General features: G+C 37.3%; 1 protein-coding gene across 1 annotated transcript; it reads right to left on the reverse strand.

Moving 5' to 3' along the window:
* Positions 1 to 4,990: 4,990 nt before the first annotated feature.
* LOC129741587 (uncharacterized) lies at positions 4,991 to 27,991 on the reverse strand. Its single transcript, XM_055733324.1, has 5 exons — positions 27,278 to 27,991; positions 26,800 to 27,178; positions 25,594 to 26,598; positions 24,830 to 25,527; positions 4,991 to 5,143 (listed from the first exon to the last, which is right to left on the reverse strand). The coding sequence occupies exons 1-5, from the start codon at positions 27,989 to 27,991 to the stop codon at positions 4,991 to 4,993; spliced, it is 2,949 nt and encodes a 982-aa protein (XP_055589299.1).
* Position 27,992: the final 1 nt, after the last annotated feature.

Below are 27,992 nucleotides of genomic sequence, written 5' to 3' on the forward strand. Positions count from 1 at the left end.
GAAAGGTTCGCGGATCAAAAGGGTTACTTTCGATGCCGTCAAGAGCCACGTTGAGGTCAGCAAGCGTGAGCTCACGACCGACGGCGTGGAGGAGTCCTAGTAGCCGGGATGGTTCAACTCGATTCATAAGGTCCACCCGGGAACGAATGGGAGAAGCTGATAGTGGAGAGGGTTACTCTTGTTTTTTGTGTGTGCGCATGTATGAGCTGATTCGAACACATACGCCCACCAGCGCAGAGGATCACCAACGCAGAAGCCACGAGGTGTCAACCAGTTCAAGACCCAGAAGTCGTGTTCCGAGAGGATTACACTCGGTGCCGTCACGAGACACGCTGTGGTTAGCAGCTTGAGTTCATTTCCGACGGCCAAGAGAAGATCTCTCGGGATCTGCAAAGATGAGTCAGCGTCTAAATCGTAATCTGATCCAAACCTGCTCAGTACGATTTTTCTGCGGCTTTAGAGAATGTGTTTTGGGCGACGGATAGTTGCCAGCAAATTAAGCAACGTATCAGAGCCAGATTGGACTCATGCTGTTGAACTTTGCCCTCCGGCTTTTAGGAAAGGTCGAAGAGTTGACGCAACTGGACGAAAGTCTATCAAGCTGCAAGTTGAGAAGATCATTCTTCTGCTTCTTAGTTGCGTTACGGTATCATGCCCGAGCTTGTCTTCGATGTTTGGAAGCTGTTCCGGGTTTTACGGAGGAGGTGGTTAAAGCGATGATTAGTTGCCAGCGATTTCAACCACTTCTTGATTTCTGCGACATTATGGACTAGCCACCAGAATGAACGAAAAGTTAGATCTGTCATCGATACCGGTGCAAGTCAGCATATGGTGCAAGACGAGAGCCTGCTGGTGGACGTTCGAAATTTTCTAGAACCAGGTTTTCGATCGAGGGAAACTCCTGAAAAACGAGTAGGCCTGCCTTGATTTGTTGTTGAAGCCCAATCAAGACGATGTTTTACATGAACAGATGATCATCGACAAGAGCGTTGAGATCTCATCCGAGGAAGGACATTTGAGCCGTTAGCCGATGTGTACGAGCCAGAACAACATTCTATACTCAAGGGGTTAACCGACGTGCATGCACTTAAAAACACATTCAAGCGGTCAGCCGATGTGCCAACAACAGAATACAACAGCTGAGTCGTTAGCTGATGCGCCTGTTGATCTAAATAATACTGAGAGTGTGGTTGTAGATGATCATAGCGAAAGCGACTACGAGAGTAACGTGGAATTTCCTGACGATGATGATCAAGATTCCGTCAATCTTCAATCGGCTCTGAAACGCAGTGACCGAATCGGAGAAGCTACTAAGCGCTACGTTGCTAACGTAGCTGCTGATATTAATGAGGAGCTAACTTAAATCACCAGCGAGCTGAAGCACCGAACAACTGGGTCTTTTGAAAGACAGCTATTAACAAATAAATGGCAGTCCTGGAGAAATACGCGACATGGGAAGCGGTTGGCTTACCCTGTGTCACATGTTTCGTGATATGAACGTTCGGCGGGCGAAGCTGAACAGCCGTTCAAAGAGTTGATCGGTTTTTCTTTTTTTTTTGTTTTTTTTTCTTTTTTTTACAACATGGAAATTTGACTTCAAACCATAACAGCCGGGTGTTTGCTGCCGTGTGTGGGTTCGTCCCACTAAAACCACCTTGGGCTTCGTGTGCCAGATGTGCCCCTTGGTTTCACCCTATGATACTACATCAAGGGGTAGGCTGTGCTCATGCACTTATACATCTCACCCTTTTCCTCTTTCTCGATTTTTCCTCAATTTCTCCTTGATCATCGTTCTGCTTTATCCTTTTTCTCCTTTTTTCTCCTTCTCCTTTTCCTCTATCGCCAACTTCAGACTGGTACGGAAGACCCCGAAACGTGTGCCGGTTAGGTAACGCTTTCATAATAACTCACGCCCGTCACAGCATCCACTATCCCGGGGACCTCGAAACGTGTGCCGGTTAGGTAACGCTTTCAAAGTAACTCGCGCCCGTCACAGCAACCACTTCCGCAGGATTTCTAACCAACAAGGCATGGCCGATTGAGAAACTACCAAGTTAGAATCCCGAAACGACCACCCCGAATGGTATCTCCGCTTCCTTTTGCTGCAGGAAAGATCGTAGCTGAGTACGTGAGACCTTTTAAGTCCCACCACACGTATAAGTCCAGATTAGGGTTATACCGCGCCCTAAGATCGCGTTGCTTTTGAATTGAAGTGTCATACGAGGCCCAAGACCTTTCATTAGCTTGTCAAATTTGGTTGACTATCTCGCTCTCTCCGTTCATCATCTTTCCTGATCCTCATCAGATCGCGCATGATTTGCATGTCGACTATAGCACGCCATGACTGTTCGTCGCGACACATTTCACTCACTATGTTTTCAGCGTTCAAATTTTGAAGTTGTTGACGCCTTGAATTGAACCTGGGGCAGACAAAGATAGCATATTCTGCCGATTCCTCCGTCTCTACGCTTTCCAGACAATAAGGCGAGCTGATAAGCTTAAACCGATGGAGGTATTGCTTAAAGCACCCATGACCCGAAAGAAACTGCGTCAGGTAGAAGTTGACCTCTCCATCCCAGTAAGCGCGTCCTCTCAGAAATCGACAGAGCATGCAAAAAACTGAGAGTTGAGTCACCGAACTTAGAATAAAACGGTTAACTTCGGCGACACTCCAAGAACGCAAACATTTTCATTCGGTTTGTCCTGCCGAGATACCTAGAGGCAACAAATACGAATGCGTACATGCGAAATCAGTTTGAATCGTACACTCGTACGGTGTGGTCGCATTTTGTCCCCGTGTCCCGTGTGTGCTTTCAATCGTAGCTGTCGACTTCTCAGGGGCGAACACGGAAACGGTCTCGAAGGGAAACATACAAACACGATTCGGATTGTGTTCGTGTGTTTCTCTGGAGGGCGTGTCTTAGCTTAATTCGTGGCACTCACCCAAGGCACGCGTATGGTGTGTTCCTCTCTAACGATGTGATGATGCAAAATCGCCAGAGAGATCGTTACGATGCCTCTGGCGATTTGAGTTACCTCTCTGCCGATTCATATTCACTGGGATACTTCCGATTTACCCAGTCTGAAAGTCTCGGGATTAGCCTATGCGTCCATCTTGCGTTGTTCGATGCGTCCCATTGCTCCTGCCACTTGAGCATTGACGCTGCTCGTTGAATATTACGCACTCCTCTAACAGCTCTTGCTTTGTAACATTCCATATCCTCCGCCAGAGTTATGTCGATGGGAACCATGCCCGCGATGACAAAAGCTGCATCTGCTGATATGGTCCTATCCGTACAGGAAACTCGCATGGCTATCAACCGATGTGTGCTCCGTAAGGCGTCGTACACAAATTACGTAACGCAAAAAAATTAGAATTTAGTCCCCCTCCCCTCCTATGTAACAATAAGTAACGTTTGATAGGACCCCCCTTCTATAGTTACGTAACGCTAAATACCCCCCTCCACCCAATTCAATTTTGAAATTAAAAGTAAAAGTACACAAAGTAACGGGGGTTCTCATCTGGGTCCCCGTCAACGGTAATAATAACAATGGGCTTGATCTCTCTTTGATAACACCTGATCTCATCGAACTCTGGTAGTTCACACACCCTGTTGAATTCCAGTCCATGGGAAAAAGCTGTTGATAAACAGTGATTCCCTGAACGCACCTACTTAGCCACCATTGACGCTTTCGAACAAGGGGTGCGTAGATTTACTCGCCAAAAAAGAAAATTACAATTATTTCCTTTATGTTTTTTTTTTCATTAATTTGTAACGTTATCTTATTTTAATCGCCGCTGGGATATATTCTTATTTTATTTTTGGCATTTCGGCGAGTTATGAAAATTTAAAGTAGAATGTTTGGACAGAACATGAAAGTATTATAGATGGAAAGATCAAAGCTAGAGCGCTTTGGGTAGAAGAAATTTAAAAGTTGGTGAAGTTCAAAAGCTGTTCGCAAAACAAAAGCCCTGCTCACATTTTCACCAACTATGTATTCAATTTCTTCTACCCAAAGTGCTCTAGCTTTGATCTTTCCAACAATAATACTTTCATGTTCTGTCCAAACATTCCACGTGATTCTACCTTGAATTTTCATAACTCGCCGAAATGCCAAAAATTAAATAAGAATTAATTTGTTACGTAACTGAACCAAGTAACCCCCCCCCCCCCTCCCCCCTATGTAACAGAAAGTAACGCAGATTCAACCTCCCTTCCCCTCCCTACATGCGTTACGTAATTTGTGTATGACGCCTAATTTGGATCTGTTGCGCTTTACCTCTATCGCGGAGCTCCAGGCCGCTCCTCCGTATCGTAGTTTCGACAGTGATACGCTCGCAAGGAGACGTCTCTTGCTACTCTTTGGACCATGGCAGTTCGGCATAATCCAGGCCAATGAATCTATGACTTTCGATGCACTTTCGCAACAGTATTTGACATGCGCACCAAAACTTAAGCGATGGTCGACCATTACTCCAAGGTATTTCAGCTGCTGTTTCGAAGATGTCGTGTGCCCTCCAACAGTAATCTCCATGTGCGACACAACTCTTTTATTGGTCACGAGCAGAACTTCAGTTTTATGGTGAGCTATCTGAAGCTTAACTCCCTCCATCCAGATGCCAACCCTTTCTACGGACACCGTTGCAAGGTCTTCTACCTCCTCGATTGTTTCGCCGGTCTGTTCAGAAGACGCATCTTATGAAAATTATAATAAGAATTTGCCTGATTGGAAGATTTGCTAAGTGAATTGTGTATGGTTAGTGCTCCTTTAACGTTAGTAATGGACAACATCCTTTGAATTTATTATCTGGAAGAAGCGCGAACCCATCAGCGGATGAAGAATCTGGACGTTAACTTTGCGTTCATCAGGGACATCATAAGAAGCAGTCAGCTATCTTCGCGACACATCTCCACCGAGCACCAGCCTCAAAGGACCAGTTCACAAAGGGCGTTACCAAGGGCGAGGTATGCAAAGCTGATCAACATTCTCAATTTGCGAATTGAGGGAAGGTGTTAAGACTCACGGTTTCTTCCGGCATCGGATCCTCCGGAGACAATCGTTGAGGATCGGTCCGATCCAGCAGCAGAAAATCTGCAGCAACTGCCGTCAAAGAACCAGTACAGTTGGTTTTGGTTATGGTCTTTTTGCGCAAATTCACAATCGATGGTAGGTTCGTGATATCACAACAGTGTTGCCAGAAATATTGAGTAGTTATCTCATTTTACTCATTGAAAGTGGGTACTTTCCCGGTTAGGGAATATGATGAGTTGAAAGTTACAAATAGCTATCGCTTATGTAATGATTACTATTATAGAGACTCGACTAACGAAACTGAATAAAGATTTACCCTATTCCGCCTCGGAAACCTGCGATTTCAAAAGAAACCTATCGAATTATATTAATTATTGTTATGAATATAATTAAGTTGGACAGAGAATACGCCTAAAGATGTTCTGGAGATTAGTTGTAAAATAGTTTTAAATTAATGCTTTTTGAAATAATAAATCGAATATTAAATCGTTTATAAACTAGTAGGTTTAAAAAAAACTTCAAACTCAAACTGGAATATAAGTGTTACTTGGGTTGCGTCACATCGAAGAGCATGGAATCATCATCAGCTCTCCTGGTCAATAGGGAAAATCTGACTGTTCATCCAAACACCTCATCAAACTGAATAAAGCATCAATAATGTTTTACCCAAATTTGTGATAATTTTCTCATATTGTGCGCATATTTACTCACATGTCTGAGCTGTACCGAATACTGAAAACTTACTTTTATACTATTCGGTGGAACGGATGAATATTTATTTGAATATTTAGGTAAATATTCAAAAATATAACAATATCTAATGAAAGCAGATGAGCATTGCGTAAGTTTCAAGAATTTATATTACCAGAAGGTGAATTGCTGAGTTGATGGGTTGAAATATTCGACTTATGCTCAAAATATTCCTTGAATTACGTATTAATGATCCCTTAATACAATTTTTCCCATGTAAAGTTATGCTCAGTAAAAAAAAAAATTACAGTATCCAACTTTCTTGAGGCTTCACCTTGATACGTTCCTGTTCCCGATTCAACCAGGCAGAGTTGAGTAGGAGTCGCTACTTTCCAGGAACTGGTCCAAAAAACAGCCCGTGCCTCTAAAGTGGGTGCACTTGTTTGCGCTCACTGAAAAGCGTAGCCCCAGCTGAGCTGCAGAGGGTCTTGCTCCTGGTCGCCAAGTCAGACCAAGAAGACGCAGAAGCAGGGGTAAACGGTTGACATACCGATTCAAAACCGCAACATTCAAACTGGAAGGCGAGGGCGAAGGCTCGCGTCGGGTGACAAAAAATGCGGAAACTCGAGCACCGATGCATAGGACATCGTGAGAGAGAAACATAAAAAAAACAACCTCTAACGGGGGCAAGGAGACGCGATGACGATGGATTCCCTGCTGGATCTATCGAAGGTTTGCAGAAAAAAAACCAACGAAAGAAGCAAACGCTCATAATGTTTGCACACGGTGATGCCTTTCTGATGTCGTTTCACAGGTTGTTGTTTATACCTACAAGTCGAGGCCTAGTCACGAGAGATTTGCGATACGGCGCGGGGACAGTGGACTGGACACTTGATCTGGCAAGGCTGAACAAAAACCAGCCAGCCAGCCAGTCATGAATATAGACTGTAGTGGACTCACACCGTGTTTCTGCCATTCATGGGCTTTTGATGATCTGACAAAAGTGACACCTACTGGGCGGTGGAAAGTTGCAACATGAGTTTTGAACCAGGAATCAGAAAAAAGGAAGATATATGGAGCATCAAAAAATTTTCTTCTAAGAAAATGATATGATGGTGAATAAATAATATTGATTTTTTTAATAGAGTGAATGCAGATATGTGGGTGGGTACTATAACTGGAAGTTTTTTTGGAAGATATCTTCTCCGATATTCTACAAAAAAAAAACTCGTTGTGCTCTGAATTAAGTTATCACGGAAATTTTCAACGAAGCCATATAAAGTTTTCAGAACCAAACGAAAAATGTACTAAAAACCCTTTGTCTCAAAAAGCCTCATCTCTTTTTGATCATAAAGAATTCAAATGTTTGCAATTGAAACCGTCAAAACAAAGAGTTCAAAAATTTGTTTATCATTTCAAGAGTTTTATATAATCCGAAAAAATGGTGAAAAATTAAGTTTCCTTATTAATTATAAAACTTCTAGTAAAAAATCGTAAGGCAGATTTGTTTTTCACAACAAAACTGCTATTTTTAAAATGAAACAGTAGCACCAGATTCAAAAAACTATAGCGCTTTGGACTGGCAGGCGATATGTTAAAAACACTAAAATATACATTGTACTAAAAACAAGACCAATCCATCTTCACATTCCATTCAACCCCGCCGGGCATTGAGTGATGACGCGCCCCAATTTGCCATCCGGCGAAAAATAACTGCTCCCACCGAGATGATTGAAACAAATTCGTACAATTTCAAGCAGTAGTCTTCCCCATTAACCCACTCCGGTTGGCTGTGAACGCAAATGTCGGGTTTCACTTGCTTTTCCTTCCAAGTTCCAGTTCCATCGCCGGTTGACACAAATGGCCGTCGCTCAATACAAGATTGAATGATTTACAGCTGTCACGGAGTCGTCTCCGGGTTTTGCTTGGCCCCCCGATGCCCCCCGATGGGTACACATCCCCGCGCCCTGGCTGGCGAGATGGCAAGATGTCTTACTCAAATTGGCATTGGTCTGTCTCAGAGACATACAGCTTCCAGATATGATTGGCAAACGAGGCATCCCAGTCCCAGTGCTTCGAGGGGTTTTCGTGTGTCGGATCTTCGCCTCGATGAAGCTGTACGGGAATTGTGAAGGGCTTGTTGAAGCTTATTTTCAATGTTATCAAATTTGACCATAGAAAAAAATATAATTTTCGAACAACAAAGTATGAATCAAAACAAATCATCGTCTCTGTGATTATTTTGAGATAATGAGAATTTTGAATTAAAGCACAAGAAAATTAAAATTAAAATCATCAAAGATAGTTTCAAATTTAAAAAACCTCATTAGAAATCCATTTATTTTCCTCCAAAAATCCTAAATTAATATCAAGTTTATTTTTGAATTTTCTAATAAAATATTATATAACATCTTTGAAGCGTCCTAGAAACAAAAACTTTTGGGAAGAATATAAAACACATTTTTTTTGTAACATCATTAATAGAAATAAAACCTGATTTCAATAAAAAGTTAATTTAAAAAAAAAAATTTTAAGATACAGAGGGACCGGGCTAATTCAGGGAATTTATCTTAAGACCTGGCAAAATCCGGGCATTTAAAATCAAAATTTTTATCCTGTCAATGAAAATTATTAATAAAAACGCTTCAAGAATTTTTTTTGGTTATCTAATCACATTAACCGATTAAAATGTGTATTAAGGTTTCCTTAAGAAAATATTATGTGTATTTTGATGAAATTTGCTTTAAAATTTGAAGTTCGTTCAATGCAGCTCAAAATTTAAGTTCTTATTGATATTATTATTTTCCTTAATAGTTAAAAGTGACTTTCTATTTAGCTTCCAATGGCCTTTTAATTCAGCTCCCAAAAAATCCTTTAATACGCAATAAATTCTCTCCCACCTTCCACCTGTCTGCCTCACCCAATCATCAATATCTTGTTTATTTACTATGTCCACCTATATGGTGCCACCATGATGCCGCAATTGCGTTTTGTCTCGTATTTGGTCCGCAATGTGTTCAGTCCAAGATCTATTGAATTCCTCAACAATTTAAGTTAATTGTAAAATTTATTTACAAGTTAAACCTCTTTCTGAATTTTGAATCTGAATTTTGAAATTGAATTCAAAAATCGAGCTTTGAACCTGTATCCGAATTTCCATACGATTCTGAAACTTAAAAAAAACGATTTCCGAATCAAAATTTTATGAGTCAAGTTTTAGAGTCTTTAAATTCTGTAGTTCAGGATAAATCTAAATTCCGTATTTGCTCAATTTGCTGGTCGATTGTTTCTTTCCTCCATCTCACATACTTCTAAAAAAAACTTGCCCGGCTTCGGAATCGAACCCCGACCTTCATGAAAACAATTGAACACACTTTTCAGCCAATATGTAACTTCCAAGACTTCCTTTTATTAAATTTGGGACTTTTAGATGTTTTGTCTGGCAATCTGGTAAGTAAATTTAAAATCATTTTTGTTTTTTTCTATATTTTTATTTTTACAACGGTCATATACGGCTTATTCTGGTTGAACTAATTAATTTTTCATCTTTACAACTCTATATTACTTAAACAAGAAATCATAAACCAAATAAAATGCTAAATGTAAATTATACGTGGTATTACATCAAAACAACAATATTTTATATCCTGCCGATGCTTGATATCACCTTAAAGCACATGTCTGTACATGATTCTCTGAGTGACACTCGTGTATTCAAAATCCGATTTACACATTGAGCAACCTATTTGTAACTTAATTAGTTATTATTAAGCGACGAAACTTGTGTTTTTGAAAGAAACATAATCTATTTTTGTTTGTTGATGGTGATTCTGAGAACTTTATTAAAAATCATTTCAAACATGAGCAGTTTGTTTTATAATTAATTTTAAAACAAATGCTACACAATTTTTTATGTCTTAAATTACATCGGAATTTATTGTATACAAAGATAAAAGAATTCTGGAATTTATTTCGCTAAAAATTCCGTGAAATTAAATATTCCCCTGTGATTTAGACAACATTGGTCACAGGGTTGTTGACCGTCCAAACTCCCAAATGTATGTAATATAAATTTTCTTTCAATCTAAATAAACTGCCCTCAAGCGAATTGAAAAATTGATATTCTAGTAAACATAGTATAGTATAGTATATTATAGTATAGTATAGTATAGTATAGTATAGTATAGTATAGTATAGTATAGTATAGTATAGTATAGTATAGTATAGTATAGTATAGTATAGTATAGTATAGTATAGTATAGTATAGTATAGTATAGTAAAGAATAGTATAGTATAGAATAGTATAGTATAGTACATGGCCGTAGGAACGGGGGGGGGGGGGGGGGGTTTGGGGTTAAACCTCCCCCATGAGGATCCAAAACAGCAAGCGAAGTATTCTACTCTACACTCAAAAATTTAAATTCAGAATCAAATTATGATAATAGAGCAAGGTTAATCAAGAGTAACAATTGAGACTATAAACTAATGCCAAAACCTCAAAAGTCCATTCCAAGTCCAAAATTCTGCTACACTTTTTCAAAATTTTCTCATTTGATCGTCGAAATTCAAGTTTTGAATTCAATTAAACCCATTTCGGAGGTTCTTATTCCTTAATTCCCATATAAAAAATTGTTTTTTTTTGTATTTCGGATTCTGTATCCAGTTCAGAATTCTTTTCGGATGTTTTTCGAGATCATATGCATTTTTAATATTTAGTTAACAGTTTTCCAAATATGTAAAAAGATAAATTTTGTTTTATATTCAAATTCGAAGTTGTTTATCTTAATTCTTACACAAAATTCAAAAATTCAAAGCTCCAAAATGGAAAATCAGATTCAGACCATTGTAAATTCATATTTTAATTCTGATTCACAATACAGAATAAAAATTAATAATTTTAATACGGAATTTAGATTTATCCTGAACTACAGAATTTAAAGACTCTAAAACTTGACTCATAAAATTTTGATTCGGAAATCGTTTTTTTTAAGTTTCAGAATCGTATGGAAATTCGGATACAGGTTCAAAGCTCGATTTTTGAATTCAATTTCAAAATTCAGATTCAAAATTCAGAAAGAGGTTTAACTTGTAAATAAATTTTACAATTAACTTAAATTGTTGAGGAATTCAATAGATCTTGGACTGAACACATTGCGGACCAAATACGAGATATCTCGTTTTTCGCTTGCCAACAGTGTGCTACACTTCGAAGTATAACTTGAATGGACTGAATCTGAGTGTTTGATTTGATTCGACACAATTGAACACAACATTTGACGTAAATTAAAAATGCTAAATTTGTAAAATGTAGTCCAGGGGTTTCTGTGATATAGAATGCCGAATTTCGGTGTTTCTCTTCGTAGATTTCTTCGTGGTCCTTAATGTGTTAAGATTGCTTGTTAATGAAATTTCCAGATTTCGAATTCTTAAACTAAATTAGTTTGTAAACACAATTCAATTGAAAATCACAAGTAAAAGGTATAATTTCAAATCATTGTTTCATCTGAAAAACCCTAAATTTTATTTTGAAAATCATCCACAAGATTTCCATTATGGAATTGATTCGTTATGAAAAATATTTGCTGTTAAAGAATTATCTACACCTCATTAATCTGAAAAAAATCTATATTTTCCCAGTGTATTGTTTAACATTATCAACTCATAAAAGTCACCAAAATTCGGAATTTTATGTATCAGAAACCAGTTTTTCTTAGCCAAATTTCATACTAAAATCATTAATTTGGATTAAGTTTGCATCAACAAAATTTGATCCAAAAATCTGATGATTTTTATCAGAATTTTCATCCAAGGTTTAAATCTTTGAATTTGCAAAATAGTTTGAAAGATTGCTCTTGTTTGATTTGAGTATAGAATAAGTTTTATTTTTAAGAAGAGGAAGACTCTCCTAAAAAGCTTATGTTATGCCCACATTAAGTTAGTTTGATCCACCAGACTCTTCAGCAAATTCAAAGATATTAACCATCGATGAAAGCGAACTTAGCTCACCTTTTAGAACTAGGATCAATTTTCTAAAATTTCAATTCGACACGAAAACTTTAATGTCAAAGTACTTAAAAATGAATGATCATAAAGCTACAAACATAATTTGTTTTAATTTTTTTTGTATTCGTGAATTTTTGGGCAATAAATCACAGGTAAAATCAGTCACCAAACCCCCCCCCCCCCCCCCCATGAGTCGGTTCTTCCTACGGCCCTGGTATAGTATAGTATAGTATAGTATAGTATAGAATAGTATAGTATAGTATAGTATAGTATAGTATAGTATAGTATAGTATAGTATAGTTAAGTCAATGCAGCTCAAGCTAGGAATAATTATTTCTAAAAGGAGTTTAAATCGTTTGGTTTCAATGTTCCACCTTAAGTTATTGAACCCGAAATGCAGGCTAAAATATTGACTGAAACTGATTCGATTCTCGTGTTTTTCAGAATTTCTTTCATAATCAACACTTAAACATTTCGGATTACATATCCGCAGGAGTGGCTCAGAAGAACGCATTCCACATCGCCAATGCATAGTGGTTAAGAAAATAAATTTAGCGGGAAACAATTATTTGCATCCTTCCCTTAACTTTTATAACAACTGAAGGTTGTCATTTCTAATTTTATAATTTTAGAGTGGTTCTACATAAAGTTTCTGAGATATAAAAATTACTTTTTAAATGTGATAAGATCCCAAGCAACCAAAAGTCTCGTTAAAAAGGTCAAACACAGCTTAATCAGCATAATCAATGTGCTGAAGTTCGTTTTATTCAGCTCAAAATTTAAGTTCTTATTGAAATTTTGAAGTTTCATTACATATTTGAACGGCCTTCTGTTCAGCTCACAAATCATCGATTAATCAGCAAAAACAAAAAAAATCTACTCTCTCCTGTCTCTCTTCGCTCACCACCAAGCCCATGTGGTGCTGCCGGTTTCTTGGCATCCATCTTAATTCCTCTCATCACCACAATTCATCTGACTTAATTGCTTTATTTTTGACACACGCCGGCACGCTCTCCAGTTCTGTTACACATTTGAATTATTTGCTTACTCGGGCAATCAACCAACCTAATGAAAAAAATTAGTCCTGATACCAGATTTGAACCGCAATTCTCGAGATGGTAACCAAACACGCTACCACGAGGTCACGCCTAGTTGTTGCGATACCAGCAGCTAAATTTCTTAGTGATAATATGCTTCCCTAGAATACCTGCAAGGGCAGCCAACTGCCAGCAGCGCAGACGCAAGGCTAACTTTTGGAGTAACTTTTTGGAACTGGAAGTTCATGGAAGGCTATTTCAGACCCAATTTGTAACATTTATACTGAAGGGAGTCGATTCATATGTCACAAAAAGGCTATTTTTTTTTTGTTTTTGTAGCGGCCCACCACACTCCCCCACACCAAAAAGCTCATTAGAGCCCCCTGGTAATGGACGCTACTGTTCTCAGCATGTCTGGCAGCAACAAAAAATAATAAAAAACGCGGGCAAAATTTTACTCATGCTGAGAACTGAAATGTTTAAATTTAGTGCGAGGAAATGTAATGATAATACTAAATTAAATACTACATGGATCTCAAAGGAAAACAGATTTTCTTTAAAGAGATCCACTATTTGATATTAATACTACTAAGCAAACATTTAATCAAATAAGACATTATAATTTAAATAATTAATAAAAAAAAAAAAAAAAACACACAAAGAAACTAAATTGCTACAAAAATTCACAAAAAATTAATTATAAAAGAAGAAAACTGGTCACTGATCGAACGGTTTTTAACGACTCAATTTTTCTTTTAATAGCTGTATTACTTTGATTTTGAACGTGGAACGGTTGTTGATGGTTTTTATTTCATTAGGCAAGGCATTGTACTTAGTTGGACCAATAAATGATATTCTTTTTTGACCTAAGGATGTCACGGATCGGCTTCGTTGTAAAAAATCTGACTGGCGAGTGTTATGAGTACGCAATCCCGTTGTAAAATGGATGTTTTGATTACTGAAACTTGTGTGGGTAAATTGTCGTAGACATATATTACAGTTTGTAAATCGCAAAGATCTTTTAATGGAAGAATGTTATGGGCTCTTAAAGTGTAGAGCTGTTGGGTAGGAAAGAGCAACGGTAGTCTATAAATATTTTTTAAGCATCTATTCTGGAGAGTTTGAAGTTTTTGTAAATTTGACAAGGAAGCTCTTCCCCATATCATAATAAGATAGTTAATATGAGAGTGAATAAACGCAAAGTAAAATTTCAATAAAACATGTTGAGGCACAAAATTTCTCAATTTCCATAGGATACCACAAAGAGGAGAAACTTTTTTCTCTAGATATTCTGTGTGACGACTCCAACAAAGAGTTTCATCTAGGTAGATTTAAGGATTTAAGGAACTTTTTGGAACTTGAAGTCCATGTAAGGCTATTTGACCCCCAATTTGTAACTTTTATACTGAAGGGATGCGATTGATATGTCACAAAAAGGCTATTTAAGGAACGTTTTGGAAATTCAAGTCCATAAAAGGCAATTTGAGGCTCTATTTGAAACTTTAACACTGAGTGATGCGATTCACGTGTCACAAAAAGGCTATTTGAGGAATATTTAGTAACTTTCATCCTCGCATTCAAGAAAACTCGGTACCAATTCCCTTTGGAACCTTTGTTCAGCGAAATTCGAACTTCTTAGGCACGCGTTCAAGTAGATATGGGACTTTTGGTTGATTGGGTGGACATCTACATTGCTCTACAATACTGTAAAAAAAATGTAAATATTCATCTCTTCAGGTTAAGGTGGTCCTACAAACACATTTTTTGTTAGCTCTTTTCAGGGGGATACTTCATCAGAACAATTTGCTCTGCAAGATTGAGTATTCGAAAAAAACAATATTATATTTTTGAAAACGCTATAAAACATTTGTTAGGTCACATCGAGCAAAGCTTAAGCTTGCCAGGTTGCTCCCAAAATTTGGAAAAAGTCCGATTCAATTCGATTGGCCGGATTTCATTAAAAAAATGCTCGGATTTATTCACCTTTTTTGCCAAACCGAACAACAAAAAATCACATTGTTTTGAAAAAGTTTTGTATTTATGCATCTAAAATGAGAATTTTTTAGTGAGTTTTATAAATATAATCACGAAAGGTTTTTCGGAAGCCTTAAATACGATTTTAAATCTGCTGATAACTTTTGATTGACATTTTTTGCTATTGATTTTCTATTCACATATATTGGCTGGAGTTTTGGTCGACAATTTTAAAATGAAATGCCCGGATTTTGCCAGTTTTTAAGATAAAAATAGTCCGCATTTTTCCGGCCTTGATACGCGCTGAAAAAATTCTGATAACCTTTTTATAGATTCATCTTAATTAGTCGTTTTTGTTACTTGCATATTTTTATAAATTTTCCTCCATTTGAAAAAAAAAGTTTGAATATTAAGCAATACGAAATGAATTATGCCTCCCAACTTATGTCAATCTTTTCAAGGCATTTAAAATCTCATTGGTTTTCAATGGACACAAAGTCTATTTTATGGTCTCCAAATTCAAAAAAAGGCCGCCGATTTTAGATAGTTTTCTAGTTCACCATTTTCCTTAGAAAAATTTAATAGATTACAGACAGCAGAATGGTATTGTTGAGAAAAAAAAGCCTTCACAAGCTTTTAACATTAAAAAGAAAAATTTTCTCAACGAACTCTAGTTACATCATAAATAATATTGATTTTTCAAAGTACGGACCTCAACCTCAATTCAATCCAACTCTTTCCAAATACAGTGAGCGAAATAAGAATAGCACCACTATGTGTTTTGCTTGTTAAAATATGAATGATTGAAAATTACGAAAATTTTCTTCCACAGATTGTTCTGAATTGCTTAACGGATAAATCAAACATAAGTTTACTTTTTTGGACGTAGCAATTGGCGTTGAGGACCAAAAATGTGGAAAAGGGGTGCGAAATAAGAATAGAACCACTTGAGTTTTTCCAACAAAAACTAGATTTGTTTAAAAAATTTACTGTGGAAAAGTGAATAATAATGCTTCTACGAGTTATTTGAATAGATAACTGCATTTTAGGAGTTTTCCGGAATTCCAAAGGTTTTGAAAGGTTTTAAAATGGGGGTTTTAAGATATGCTCCTCTAGCGTTAAGGAATTAGATATATGAGCTATAAAACTTTATCAAACTGATTGATTTCTTCATTAACATTCATAAGTATCATGCAAAATGATGAAACATAGATTTGAGGCTGAATTTGAATCCAAAAAGCAGGTTGGAATTCAAAGATACTGATGTTTTTTAATAATCAAACACTATTTCTCTAGTTTTAAGTCATAGATGGCAGCACTATCTTGCCATTTAACCAAATTCATACCTATTTTCGAATATCCGGGTTTAATTAGGGATAGTTTGGCGATTTTGGTCAAGAAATAAATTCATGTACCGTGTGAACGCTTTGGAAATTCTAAGATCACTAAATCCAAAAAAATAGAATTCCATCAAGGTAACTAAAAGTGAATTTTTTGAACCGATTATCAGAAGAAAGTTATACTTTAGAATGCAGTTTGATAGACCAGACGGCTAGCAGTATTATTGGTATGATTTGCAATTGGATTGGAAGTTGAGATGAGCAGGAATTTTGGCGGTTGTACATTTTTGTGCTGGTGATTCTTTTGCAAATCCGGAAAAGCTTTCTGCAGCATGAACTTCGACAAAACTGTAACGGGAAAATACCTCAAAATGATGAATATGGGCCTAAACAAACCTGAAAAATCAATATTGAGACTAAATTTGGTTTTAACTGCAAGATAGTGCTGCCATCTACGACTTGAAACTGGAAAAAAAGTGTGGTTTACTGAACAAAATCAAAGTTTTTGATTTCCAACCATTTTTTTCTGATTAAGAATTAATCCCGATTGTTTGTTTCATTATTTCACGTCATTTTAATGAAGAAAGTTAGTAATTTGATAAAGAATTACAGCTCAAATATTTATTTCCTTAACGCTAGAGGAGCATCTCATAAAACCCCCATTTTAAAACCTTTGAAATCCTTTGGAATTCTGGAAAACTCCTAAAATGCAGTTATCTATTCACATAACTCGTAGAAGCATTATTATTCACTTTTACACAGTAAGTTTTTAAAATAATCTTGTTTTCGTGAGAAAAACTCAGGTGGTTCTATTCTTATTTCGCACCCCTTTTTCACATTTTTGGTCCTCAACGCCAATTGCTACGTCCAAAAAAAGTAAACTTGTGTTTGATTTATCTGTTAAGCAATTCAAAACAATTTGTGGAAGAAAATTTTCGTAATTTTCAATCATTCATATTTTAACAAGCAAAACACATAGTGGTGCTATTCTTATTTCGCTCACTGTATTTCATTATCTCGATTTGACAAGTGAATTTGGAAGGCCTCCTATGAACAGGATAAATTCGAATTTGAGTCTTTTTTAATCATTGCACTCTACTATGTGTTGTGGTTGTGAGTCTACTTGGTTGAATATTTCTACTGAAAGATTCCTCGTGGTTGAATTGAAGGGAATTTTTCGATTGCTTTGATTCAATCATTACTCCTTTTCCAAGTCAAAATTTTGCTTAAAAATCATTTTTCTGATAGATTTGTCAGTACCAAATCGGTTCTCGTTGAATGTTACTACCCAATAGTAAATTCGGTCTAGTTTTTTCTGTTATTGATGTTTATAAAAACAAAGAAAGATGCCTATAAAACAATATTTGGATTTGGTTTAATTTCATGAATTTATTCTTTTTCATTGGAGCTTAGCAAACAACAACAAATTGGAAAAAAATTACAGATCAAACTTTCGATATTTTACATAATTTGCAGAAGTTATTAAATTTGGATGGATGAACGAAGTTGTTGTTATAGAATTCATGTCACGAATGGTTGAAGTTTTTGTATATAATTTGAATTATAATGGTTATATGCTTTAGTATTTTTTTACAATTTTTAAACGAATTTGATACGATCTAAGTAAATCTGGGGCTATCCAAACTCCTCAATATTAAAATTAGAGTCCGCTCGAATGATGTGTAAAATACCGTACAATTTTGATAATTTAAAAATTGTAAATGTAATTGTTTTTATACAGTGACGTTAGCCTTTTTTGTAAAATTATATGAGGCCCGCAGAACCAAAAGGGTATAAGTGCAAAAATGAACTATTTTGAGTTAATAATGTCAAACGATTTTCCATGTTGAATTTTTTTGATTTTTAAAATTATATTCGCATACTTTTACGTCCGAAAGAAAATTGCAAATGTTTGAAAATGTATAGAAAACGGCCAAACACAACAATTTAAAAGCATGTTTTCTGGAAATTAGTTTTTATACACTTTTACCCCTTTGGCTTCTATCACTTCAAAGAGATTTTCAGATGTTTGTTTTGATTTTAGTAAGAGAAGATTCAAATATGTATATATTTTTAAATGATATACGCAGACCAAGAAAACCAATGAATTCTTAGAACATGACTTTTTCAAAAAGAGCTTCGCGGGCCATGGATTGGCCACCCATGTTTAGACAATGATTATGCGCATCTTTTGTAGAAAACGGATTACGAATTTTGTTTCTGTTTGCAAGATATTTTCGAAGTAGAGGAATCTTAAACAGCTTCCAATATTTATCAACTTTATTCTTCAATAAATATTTTAATAAATAATTATCGTGAATACTCCTTTATCAAACAATTTTATTGCATGAAAAAGTGGTGCATCTGCGATACTCCAGCGTACTCCGGCCATCTAGCGAATTGTGCTGCAATCAGCTGTTCTATCTTATGCTTTTAATTTACCTCCGTAACATCGAAGCACTGATCCCGGTTATATGTTTTCTCTAACAGAGTTATATTTTCTTAGCTTTTCTAATTTTTACTAAATGGACACGTTCATTTCGCTGGCTAACAACCATCGACAGCATCATATTCGGTCATCATCCTTTTCCTGTGACAATCTGCCCAAGATATTCGTTCTCTCAAGATTGTCACCAGCAGCAGCAGCAGCATCAGTCTTAACGACGCGTCCCGAATCGGTTGGATCCCTCCTGGTAGTCGTCCGAGAAGTGATGAGGAAATCTTTTTATGGGAATTTTATATAATATCTCCATAAATTACCCTATCTCTCCTGCCTCCCCTCTCTTTAGCTGCCAAGTCGAAGACTAACTGGCATCAGGAGGTAACAGAAACTGCGCCCGAAAGCAATAGATCACTTATTTGTGACGAGCTGTGCTGGATTTATGCTGCCTCTTCCCCTTCTTTCCCTTTCCATCTCCTAAAGGGAGAGGAAGGAGGCTGGCTGAAGAAATCCGCACCATTATTATTGCATTGCAGCACCATTAAGCCCAGCACACTGCTGGCTGGCTGCTGACTGGAAAACCGTGAAAGGTCTGCCAAATGAGAATGGTCATAAATTATACACGCGTCACATGGGCTCTTCGCGCTCGATCAACGCGGTCTCTCCTCACTTAGCTTCAATTAAAATGAATGTTCAATTATTTTACACAAAAATGCTGTCTCAAGTTGGAATGGTGAGCTAAGAGTCGAGTAGTGGTCCTAGTTTGTTCAGATGATTGAGTCCGGCGTCCCGTTTCTTGACGCGATATGTTGACGGTGCGGTTTTTTGAAGTTTGTCGCGCCATCGTTCGTTCGTTTTGTTTGTTGTGGTGACACGCAATGCAATCCAATGCAACAACGCGTGGACAAATGAGATGAGAAAATATTTTTCCAGCTGACTGATAGGGACATGTTATGCTAATGAGCCTTTTAGTTAGGACTACTGAGCGAGCATCGAGTGACTTGAGTGAACTTTCAGTATTTATGTCAGTGTTTTGTTTATTTTTTAACTGTGCAGCATTTTGTGAAAAACGATCATCATTATCAAGAAGCATTGGGAGCTATTAAGATAGCAGTTGAATGAACATGGCATAAAATGAATGATTTTTTTTTTAAACAGAATTCACTTATTAGTAAATCAATTGTTTTAATATTAACAACTGATTTTTATTTATCATATATTAAACATTAGCAAAAATGAAAGTTATTAGTGCAAGTTGAAACCACTTTAATTGGAATCATCTTTAAGGTTTAGGTATTCAATTTTCTATTGTACCTTTCAACGACATGATTAATTTTCTTTCAAAGATTTTTTTTTCACCAATTTTTGGCAGTTTTAAAAATATAATAGTTTTTTGGATTTAAATAAAAGTGGTTGTGGGAGGCCTCCAAATCATATTAGATTGCAAATTAAAAAACAATTATTACTTTTTAGAAAGTTCTGTAAAAAAAATAATCGTTATTAAATATTTTTTTGCAGAACTAACTACCATTTTCATGCAACATTGACAGTTATTTTCAAACGTAGAGCTTCTAATCGTAAATTATTTTTTATGAAATTATTTCATCTTATTCGAATCTTCTATACGTCTATATTTTTTTCATTTCTTCAATATTTTTCAATAATTAAAAAATTCACCAATATAGCCGATGAGATAATTTCATATTGACTGTAACCATAACAAACATATTTTGTCAGTAACGATTCTACCGTAACAGAAACGATTCTTCACGATGTATAAGAGTCTTATAGGAACTACGAATTCTACAAGCCATAAAATCCATGAAAAATAAAAACCATTATGATCTTAAAATTCTCAACACTTCGTTTCATGTCATAAAGTAACCAATTTGGAAAAAATACAAAAATCTAAAATTGTTTATTTTTTTAAATCTTTGTGTAACAGATCATTTCAATTTGAAGCAATCTTTATATCGGTTCTAAAAAAAGTTGAGTTGAAACAGGTACCACGGATGCGGTTGCTTTGGTCGGAATTTGGGTCTAAACCGTCTGTTTGGACCACGGGCACAGGTGCTCTTGTCCAGTCTTTTTCAAAATTCGGCAATAAGAGTTCATTCACGTCATTTCTTGAAAAAGTGCAAAGGAGTAAATTCAAATTAAATCATCGAATTTTCAAAACCGGTTCGTGTCATGAGAGGCACTTGAATGGAATTCAGAAGGTCATCGAAGAAGAGGCATACGCAGAAACTCGTGGCGGCGAAGCCTAGCCGCTGAAATCCGAACTGTCGACGAGAATTTTGACTGAGACCAGGTGAAGGCTCTGGCTCCGGATCGTCAACAGTGGAGGTCTTTTACCACGGCCCTATGCACCGGAAGATCGGCGCGGGATCATTAAGTAAGTAAGTAAGTTCGTGTCATTTTGAAATTTTCTGTCTTAGAGTTTTCTTACTAAAAAAAAACGGCAAATACTCAGAAAACAATACGTACAAATGGTATCCTAAGTCTAGAACCACAATTTCTAAGAAGGTGTGAACAAAGAACTCGTTTTCCACTGTTAATGATTATTGAAAAAAACACAGTTTATTTTCATTTTCATGTATAAAAACATTCGAATCTGGATAAGCAACAGTCCAGGGGACGGTACTTTTTTCGAGGTTTCTCCACTTATCCAGGTTTTTTTATAATAGAGGTTCTGGATAATCGTTTTCCTTACAGAGGTTTCTTAAATCCAATGAATATTTCTTCTCAGGAAATAATTTAAAATATTTTAACTGAACGACGTATTAAAGTAAAATAATCCGGGTATATCCGAATATTTGATACAAAATAGGATAAAAGTATGGTTCGGACCGGTTGCCTGGTTTTTATTGAAAAAGTCTGGATTGGCCCGGTTTTATACACTTTAGTTGCCAAATCAAACAGAAACAAATTTTGTTCTAATTTTTTTTTAATTTTTGGGCTCAAAACGAAATTTTTGGGCAAGTTCTATTAAATTAAAGGTTTTTCGAAAGCCTAACGTACGATTTAAAATCTGCTGACAAGTTGTGGTGATTTTTTTTTCTAGTTTGTTTTCTTCACTATTGTTGGGTTTTGACCAAGTTTGCCCGGATATTGCACGGTTATTCGGTCGAAAATTTTAAAATCAAATGCTTGGATTTTGTCCAGATTTTTAGATAAAACAGCTCGGACATGTCCGGCCCGGATACGTGCTGAAATCATCCAGGCAATTTAAATAAAAGAGCACATTAATGCCTTAAGTGATGACAAATATTTAAAAAAAAGAAACTCAAACAAATTCAGTAATCTTTTCTGCTAAAGATAAAAAATCGCCCTTAAATATGCAAGATCCATTTTTTTTTAATATGCACATCGAGTGCATAGCAGTTTAACTTGTTCATTTGAACGACTTATTTCAAACTACCTTTCCTAGATTTATGTTTTTTTTTTCAAAAAAAATTAAATAATAAAACCATGAAAAAGAATAAACGCATGTAAATGGCATGCCAAGATTGTTATTCTCGCTGCTTAAAGTGGTGTAAAAAAGGAACTGTTTGATTATCCGTAAACGTACAACACTAATGTTTTGGTACTACGACGTCTTTTTCTCTTGGTATAAAGTTTTCAGTTTGGTATCAGAAATCAGTTTTGTACCAAAACACCAGTAAGCAAATGTTCGGTTCCATGATTTCCTCAGTATAGGCAGGAAAAAAAACTCTCGTTTTTAAGGATATATTGACATTTCGGCACCTTAAAAGAGGCCTCAGCCCTAACCTCAAACCATCAATGCAAGTGATCAATTTTTGAAAAGGGCGCACATGCAACTTTCTCAAAGTAATATTGTGAAATACGTCCCTTCGAAAATCACCACTGAGATGATCATGATTTGATTTTGAATGTCCCGAGTGGTGCCAAATGGAATGATTTGACAGAATTTTATTGATGCTTTAGAAATTAATTTCATTTTAAAATATGTGTTATCACCAGTCACGATTTATTCATAGATAATTCATCCAGATGTTTTGAAATTGCATTATTTTGTTTTTTTTTAACAAATTGCGGGCCAAAAGCTAGATATCTTGTTTTTTCGCAGAGAAGCATAACTCACATAAAATACATTTAAAAATTCTACATAATTGTGCACAACACTTTCGTTAACTCAAAACTATTTTATCTTTTCTCTTAAATTTTATCTCAACACCTCTAAACAAATAGATAGAGTGAAACATTCAAGGGATTCTGGAAGTTTTCAAGTAATCCAAGGCAAAGTTAATTATATTTATGGCATACCATATGGCATCACTGATGAGGTCAAAAACTGGGCCAGTTACGAGGCTATGGCTGTGGCCAACCAGATATTTAAACTTACGACCATATATCGCCAAATTGAGTTTTTTTAAACTCTCACTTATAGAGGTTTTGTGGCATAAAAATCGCTGAATCTGACGAGTTCTCTCATTTATAGAGGTTTCACGCTTATCCAGCACTTGCTTATGCAGGTTCCACAGTATATTGAAAATCATTAAAAGTCAAAATTAAAACTTCAAGGAAAATTTCCAAATCTCGATGTGTCAAAAGTGCTCTTAATAACGAAGAAATATCAGATGAACAGAAACAAAAGAGGCCCTTAGAGCCGAAGGGGTATAGGTTCATAAAAAGTTATTTTGATAAAACACGATTCTAAGTTGTTGTGTTTGGTCTTTTTCCAAACATAATTTGAAATATTGTATTTTCCTTCCGAACGTTAAAGAATGTAAACAAAATTTTATAAATTTCAAAAAAAACAAAAACAGTTGGAAATTTCAAACACTGTTTGGCAATAAAAACACAAATTTAACTATTCTGCACATACCCCTTTGGCTCTGAGGGCCTCAAATTCAATAGATATAACCATAAAAGTTTAAGAATAAAAATTTATTTGTATGAAGGTGGGCAGTTGAATTAAAGACAGTATGAAGTTTTGAGCTAAGTTAAAAAAAACTACAGATTATTCAACATTATATATTTACTCGTTCATCATTTATTTATAGTTTTGGTTTTAGAACTTCCGATTAAACCTTGCAAAGAACCTTAACACAAAAAATTCATTAGGATGTCCCGCATATTTTATGTAGGGGAGAGTGGGGTATCGTGGGCCATGGGGAAACGTGGGCCACATTTAATATCTCAGATGTGTGTTGAGATAAAAATCTCAAACCAACTGTCATCGTCGACGCTTTGCGTGAGTATATATTCCTATATGTTGTTGACTGAAATACGCATCATATGCTTCATATATTTATCAAACTAAAAAAAGTTAGAAAAATTTACTTACATAATTAAAAAAACACCCGCTAATTTAATCGATGGTGAACCTAAAGTGCATAACAAAAATATGCTCATATGGTTATGATCTTAGTTTTGTCATGATCTTTCACGTGGAAAAGGAATTTTTGATGAAATATCAGTAAGTTACACAAACGCAATCAATTTGCAAATCATAGCTTGTGGGGAATCGTGGGCCACACATCTTGAACCACCTATATTTTTATGTTTTTATACACATTCAGAACTTAAAATACGTTTAACCTATCTGAAAAGTTTTCTTATGCCGAATGAAGAGTTATGAAAAATATTTTGTCCATCCCATATAAGAAATTTTGCCAAAACGTTCGCGAGCCAGGTTTTGGAATCTATGCGATCATACACAGCTCTCTTTTTTATTTCATCATCTGAAATTGCTTTTAAATAACGAAATGAGTTAGGAAATCACAGTTTTGGGTCAACTCATAAACTTTGCATGTTATTTGGTCAATTTGAATTTGGTGGCCCACGATTCCCCACCATTTTTCAAAATCCAAAAAATATAGCTTTTTTTCAAACACTCAGAATTTGGGGAAAATAACTTATCAACAAATTTTAAAAATACCTTATGATACCTTGAAAATGTAGAAAACCATACCATTTTTTATTTTAATTTTATCTTTTATAATAAAGAAGTTATGGAATAACGAAAAAAAGTGGCCCATGATTCCCCACTGTTCGGGTATTTCTGGACCGAAAAGAAATCAAACGCGCAAACTTAATTTTTGGATTCGTCCGCCGTTTATTTCTCGATTGTCGAAAGTGAACTAACTGCGCAGTTGCCGGGACCCGGCTTTATCTACCTTCTTCGTCGTCATTCCATACGCGGGTGCGTATGTGTTGGTGTTGTTGGTTCGATACGCACGGTACCGCTGTCAAGTGATGATTTCGGTTCGCTATAATTTGGTCGTCCGTAAATGCCTCAACATACTCCCCAGGGTGGAAGGAGGCAACCTTCCAAAAAATCAAACGTTCTGGGACCCAGTCTTGATGGTTGTGTGTAGTGTCACCAAATTGTTCTGGATTGGCAACATACACAATCTCGAAATCGATCGTCGAATTATGCCGTCTTGGGTCCGGATGTCAGCGACTCGTACTATACCGTCCGGTCCTGGGAAGGTTTCGACTATTCGGCCAAGGATCCACCTTTGGGGTGGAAGATTCTCGTCGCGCACCACAACTACCTGTCCAGGTTCGATGTTCTTCGCTTGATCAAGTTTGGTTCGGTTCTGCAATTGGGTCAAGTAGTTGATATGCCATCGCTGCCAGAAGTGTCGAACCAGTCTCGACACGTGTTGCCACCTTTTCATCAGGGATGTCTTCGTCTTCTGGAAATCGGGCTCTGGTAGGTCCTTCAATGGTCGGAAGATCAGGAAATGACCCGGGGTGAGAACGGTCAAGTCACCCGGATCGGTTGATTGAGGACACAATGGGCGCGAGTTGAGGGCCCCCTCGATCCGCGCTAGCACCGTCGACATCTCTTCGTAGGTTAGCACTGCGTTGCCTAACACTGCTCGTAGGTGCGTTTTCATAGATTTTACACCAGACTCCCAGCTGCCACCAAAATTAGGAGAATAAGGTGGCTGGAAGTGCCAAGAGATGCCCTCTTCGCTGCAGTAGTTGACCAGGGATTGTTGGTGCTGTTCGTCGCAAAACAACTTTCGCAGCTCTGCGAGGATTCGCTTCGCCCCTAAAAAATTCCGACCGTTATCTGAATATATATGAGCACAATTACCTCGTCGTCCGACAAATCTTTGGAGAGCCCCAATAAACGCCTCGGATGTCAGGTCCCCGACCAGCTCCAAATGGATCGCCCGAGTCGCCATGCAAATAAACACAGCGATGTAGCCCTTGTACGTGACCGTCGATCGTCTGTTTCGTTGCTGTAAACTCACAGGCCCTGCGAAGTCTACTCCGGTGTTGTAGAAAGGATAATTTTGCTCGACTCGACAAACAGGAAGCTCGCCAACAGGTTGACTCAAAATTTTCGGGTTTCGTCTGAAGCACTTGGTACATTGGCGAATCACTTTCTTCACTATGTTTTGTCCTCGTACAATCCAGAACTTTTGGCGTAGAGCTTCGATGGTAAGACGAGGTCCTGCGTGGAGGTACTTGGTGTGATACGACCGTATCAATGCTACTGTAAACGGATGGTCTGCCGGGAGGATCATTTGGTTTTTCATGTCCTCGGGAATCTGCGCCTTTTGAAGTCGTCCACGAACTCGCATCACACCGTCGTCGTCGAGATATGGTCCGAGAGTTAGCAAATGACTGTCTCGGGGAATTGACTTGCCGTTGCGAAGTTTTTCGATGACGTCAGAGAAAACTTCTTCTTGAACTAGCTTCACCAATTTCACCAAAGCATCGTTGAGTTCCAGCACGTGATACACATTCGTCCGAAATGTGCAGGGTTGTTTCGGCTTTTTTCTGATGAATCGCAGCATCTGGACCATCGTGCGTAGCATCGATTCGAAGCTGCCAATATTTTCGAAGATGCTGAACCGCTCGTTGACCACGCTCACCAATGCCTTCAGTTCTGGGATGTCCTCGATTTCGATGTTTGGCTTGTCGTCAGATAACCATGTAGCCTCGATGTTCTGCAGGAAGCACGGCCCGTGCCACCATTTATCGAAGTCGACAATCTCGTTCGGCATGAGTCCTCGTGACAGGGCATCGGCTGGGTTCTCCTTCGTGCCAATGTGCCGCCACAAAGCTGGACTGGTCGTTTTTTGGATGTAATCTACTCGGTTAGAAACATATGTTTTGAGCTTAGTAGATGGTGTTTGGATCCAAGTTAATACTACCATGGAATCACTCCAAAGAATTATTTGGTCAAAGGTAATTTCAAAAGATCGTTTCACATTTTCAATGATTTGAGCTAAAACATGAGCGCCGCATAACTCGAGTCTTGGAATAGATAACTGTTCCTCCTCTGTTTTACGAATTGGAGCTATACGCGATTTTGAGCAAAGGAGCTGAACCGACACTTTATCTTCGCAATCGACCGATCTTACGTACGCGCAGGCTCCGTAGCCCGATTTCGAAGCGTCGGAGAAGCCATGTAGTTCAATGGACTTCAATTGGTTGTTAGGGAGCACACACCTTGGGACTTTGATTTGGTCTACTTGTTGGATTTGAGAGCGAAATTTTAGCCACTTGTTTTTCAACCCTTCGTCTACAACGTCGTCCCAGCCATATCCGCTTTTCCATGCCTCCTGAACAATCAACTTGGCTGTCAGAATCACAGGACCGATGAGTCCGATCGGGTCGTACAGCTTTGCCACGTCTGACAGAATTTCACGCTTCGTACATCCGCAAGTCTTGAATTCGATGGATGAGAAATCAAGGACAAAGAGATCAGTGTTAGGCTGCCAGGTTAGCCCAAGTGTCTTTGTTGATTTGTCGTTCGAGAAAATTACCTTTTGTTCTTGATTTTCGCTGGGAACAGCATCCAGGATTTTGATGTCGTTGGAGCACCATTTATGCAGAACCATCCCTCCGGAACAACACATTTCGATTAGTTCAGTTTGCAGAGTCCTTGCTTCGTCTGTGCTGTCCGCACCGGTCAATGCATCGTCCATGTAGAAGTCAGTAGTACCACGAGCCGCAGCATAAGGAAAACGATCTTTCTCGTCTTGGCAGAGTTGTAGAAGACATCTAGTAGCGCTGAAGGGAGCACAGGCCGTGCCGTACGTGAGGGTTGTCAACTGATACACAGATATTTCACTATCAGGACTCGATCGCCACAGAATTTTTTGAAACCGTTGATCATCTTGGTGCATCTTTATCATTCGGTACATTTTTGAAATATCAGCTGACATAGCGACTCGATGTTTTCGAAACCTCAAAATAATATCTGCCGAATTCTGTTGAATGGTTGGGCCGACCAAAAGATTATCATTCAGGGACTGACCGTTCGAAGTTTTTGAGGACGCATTGAAAACGACACGTAATTTGGTGGTGCTACTAGATGGTCGGAGGACAGGGTGGTGGGGAAGGAAGTACTGGTCTGGACCGTCAACCACTGTATCGATAGTTCCGATTTTTATCATATGGCCCATGGATAAATATTCGGCCATAAACGCTTTGTAGTCATCATACAATGTGGGATTCTTGAGTAAGCGATATTCCATA

This window comes from Uranotaenia lowii, chromosome 2 (genome assembly GCF_029784155.1).
Source record: "Uranotaenia lowii strain MFRU-FL chromosome 2, ASM2978415v1, whole genome shotgun sequence".
Lineage (NCBI taxonomy): Eukaryota > Metazoa > Arthropoda > Insecta > Diptera > Culicidae > Uranotaenia > Uranotaenia lowii.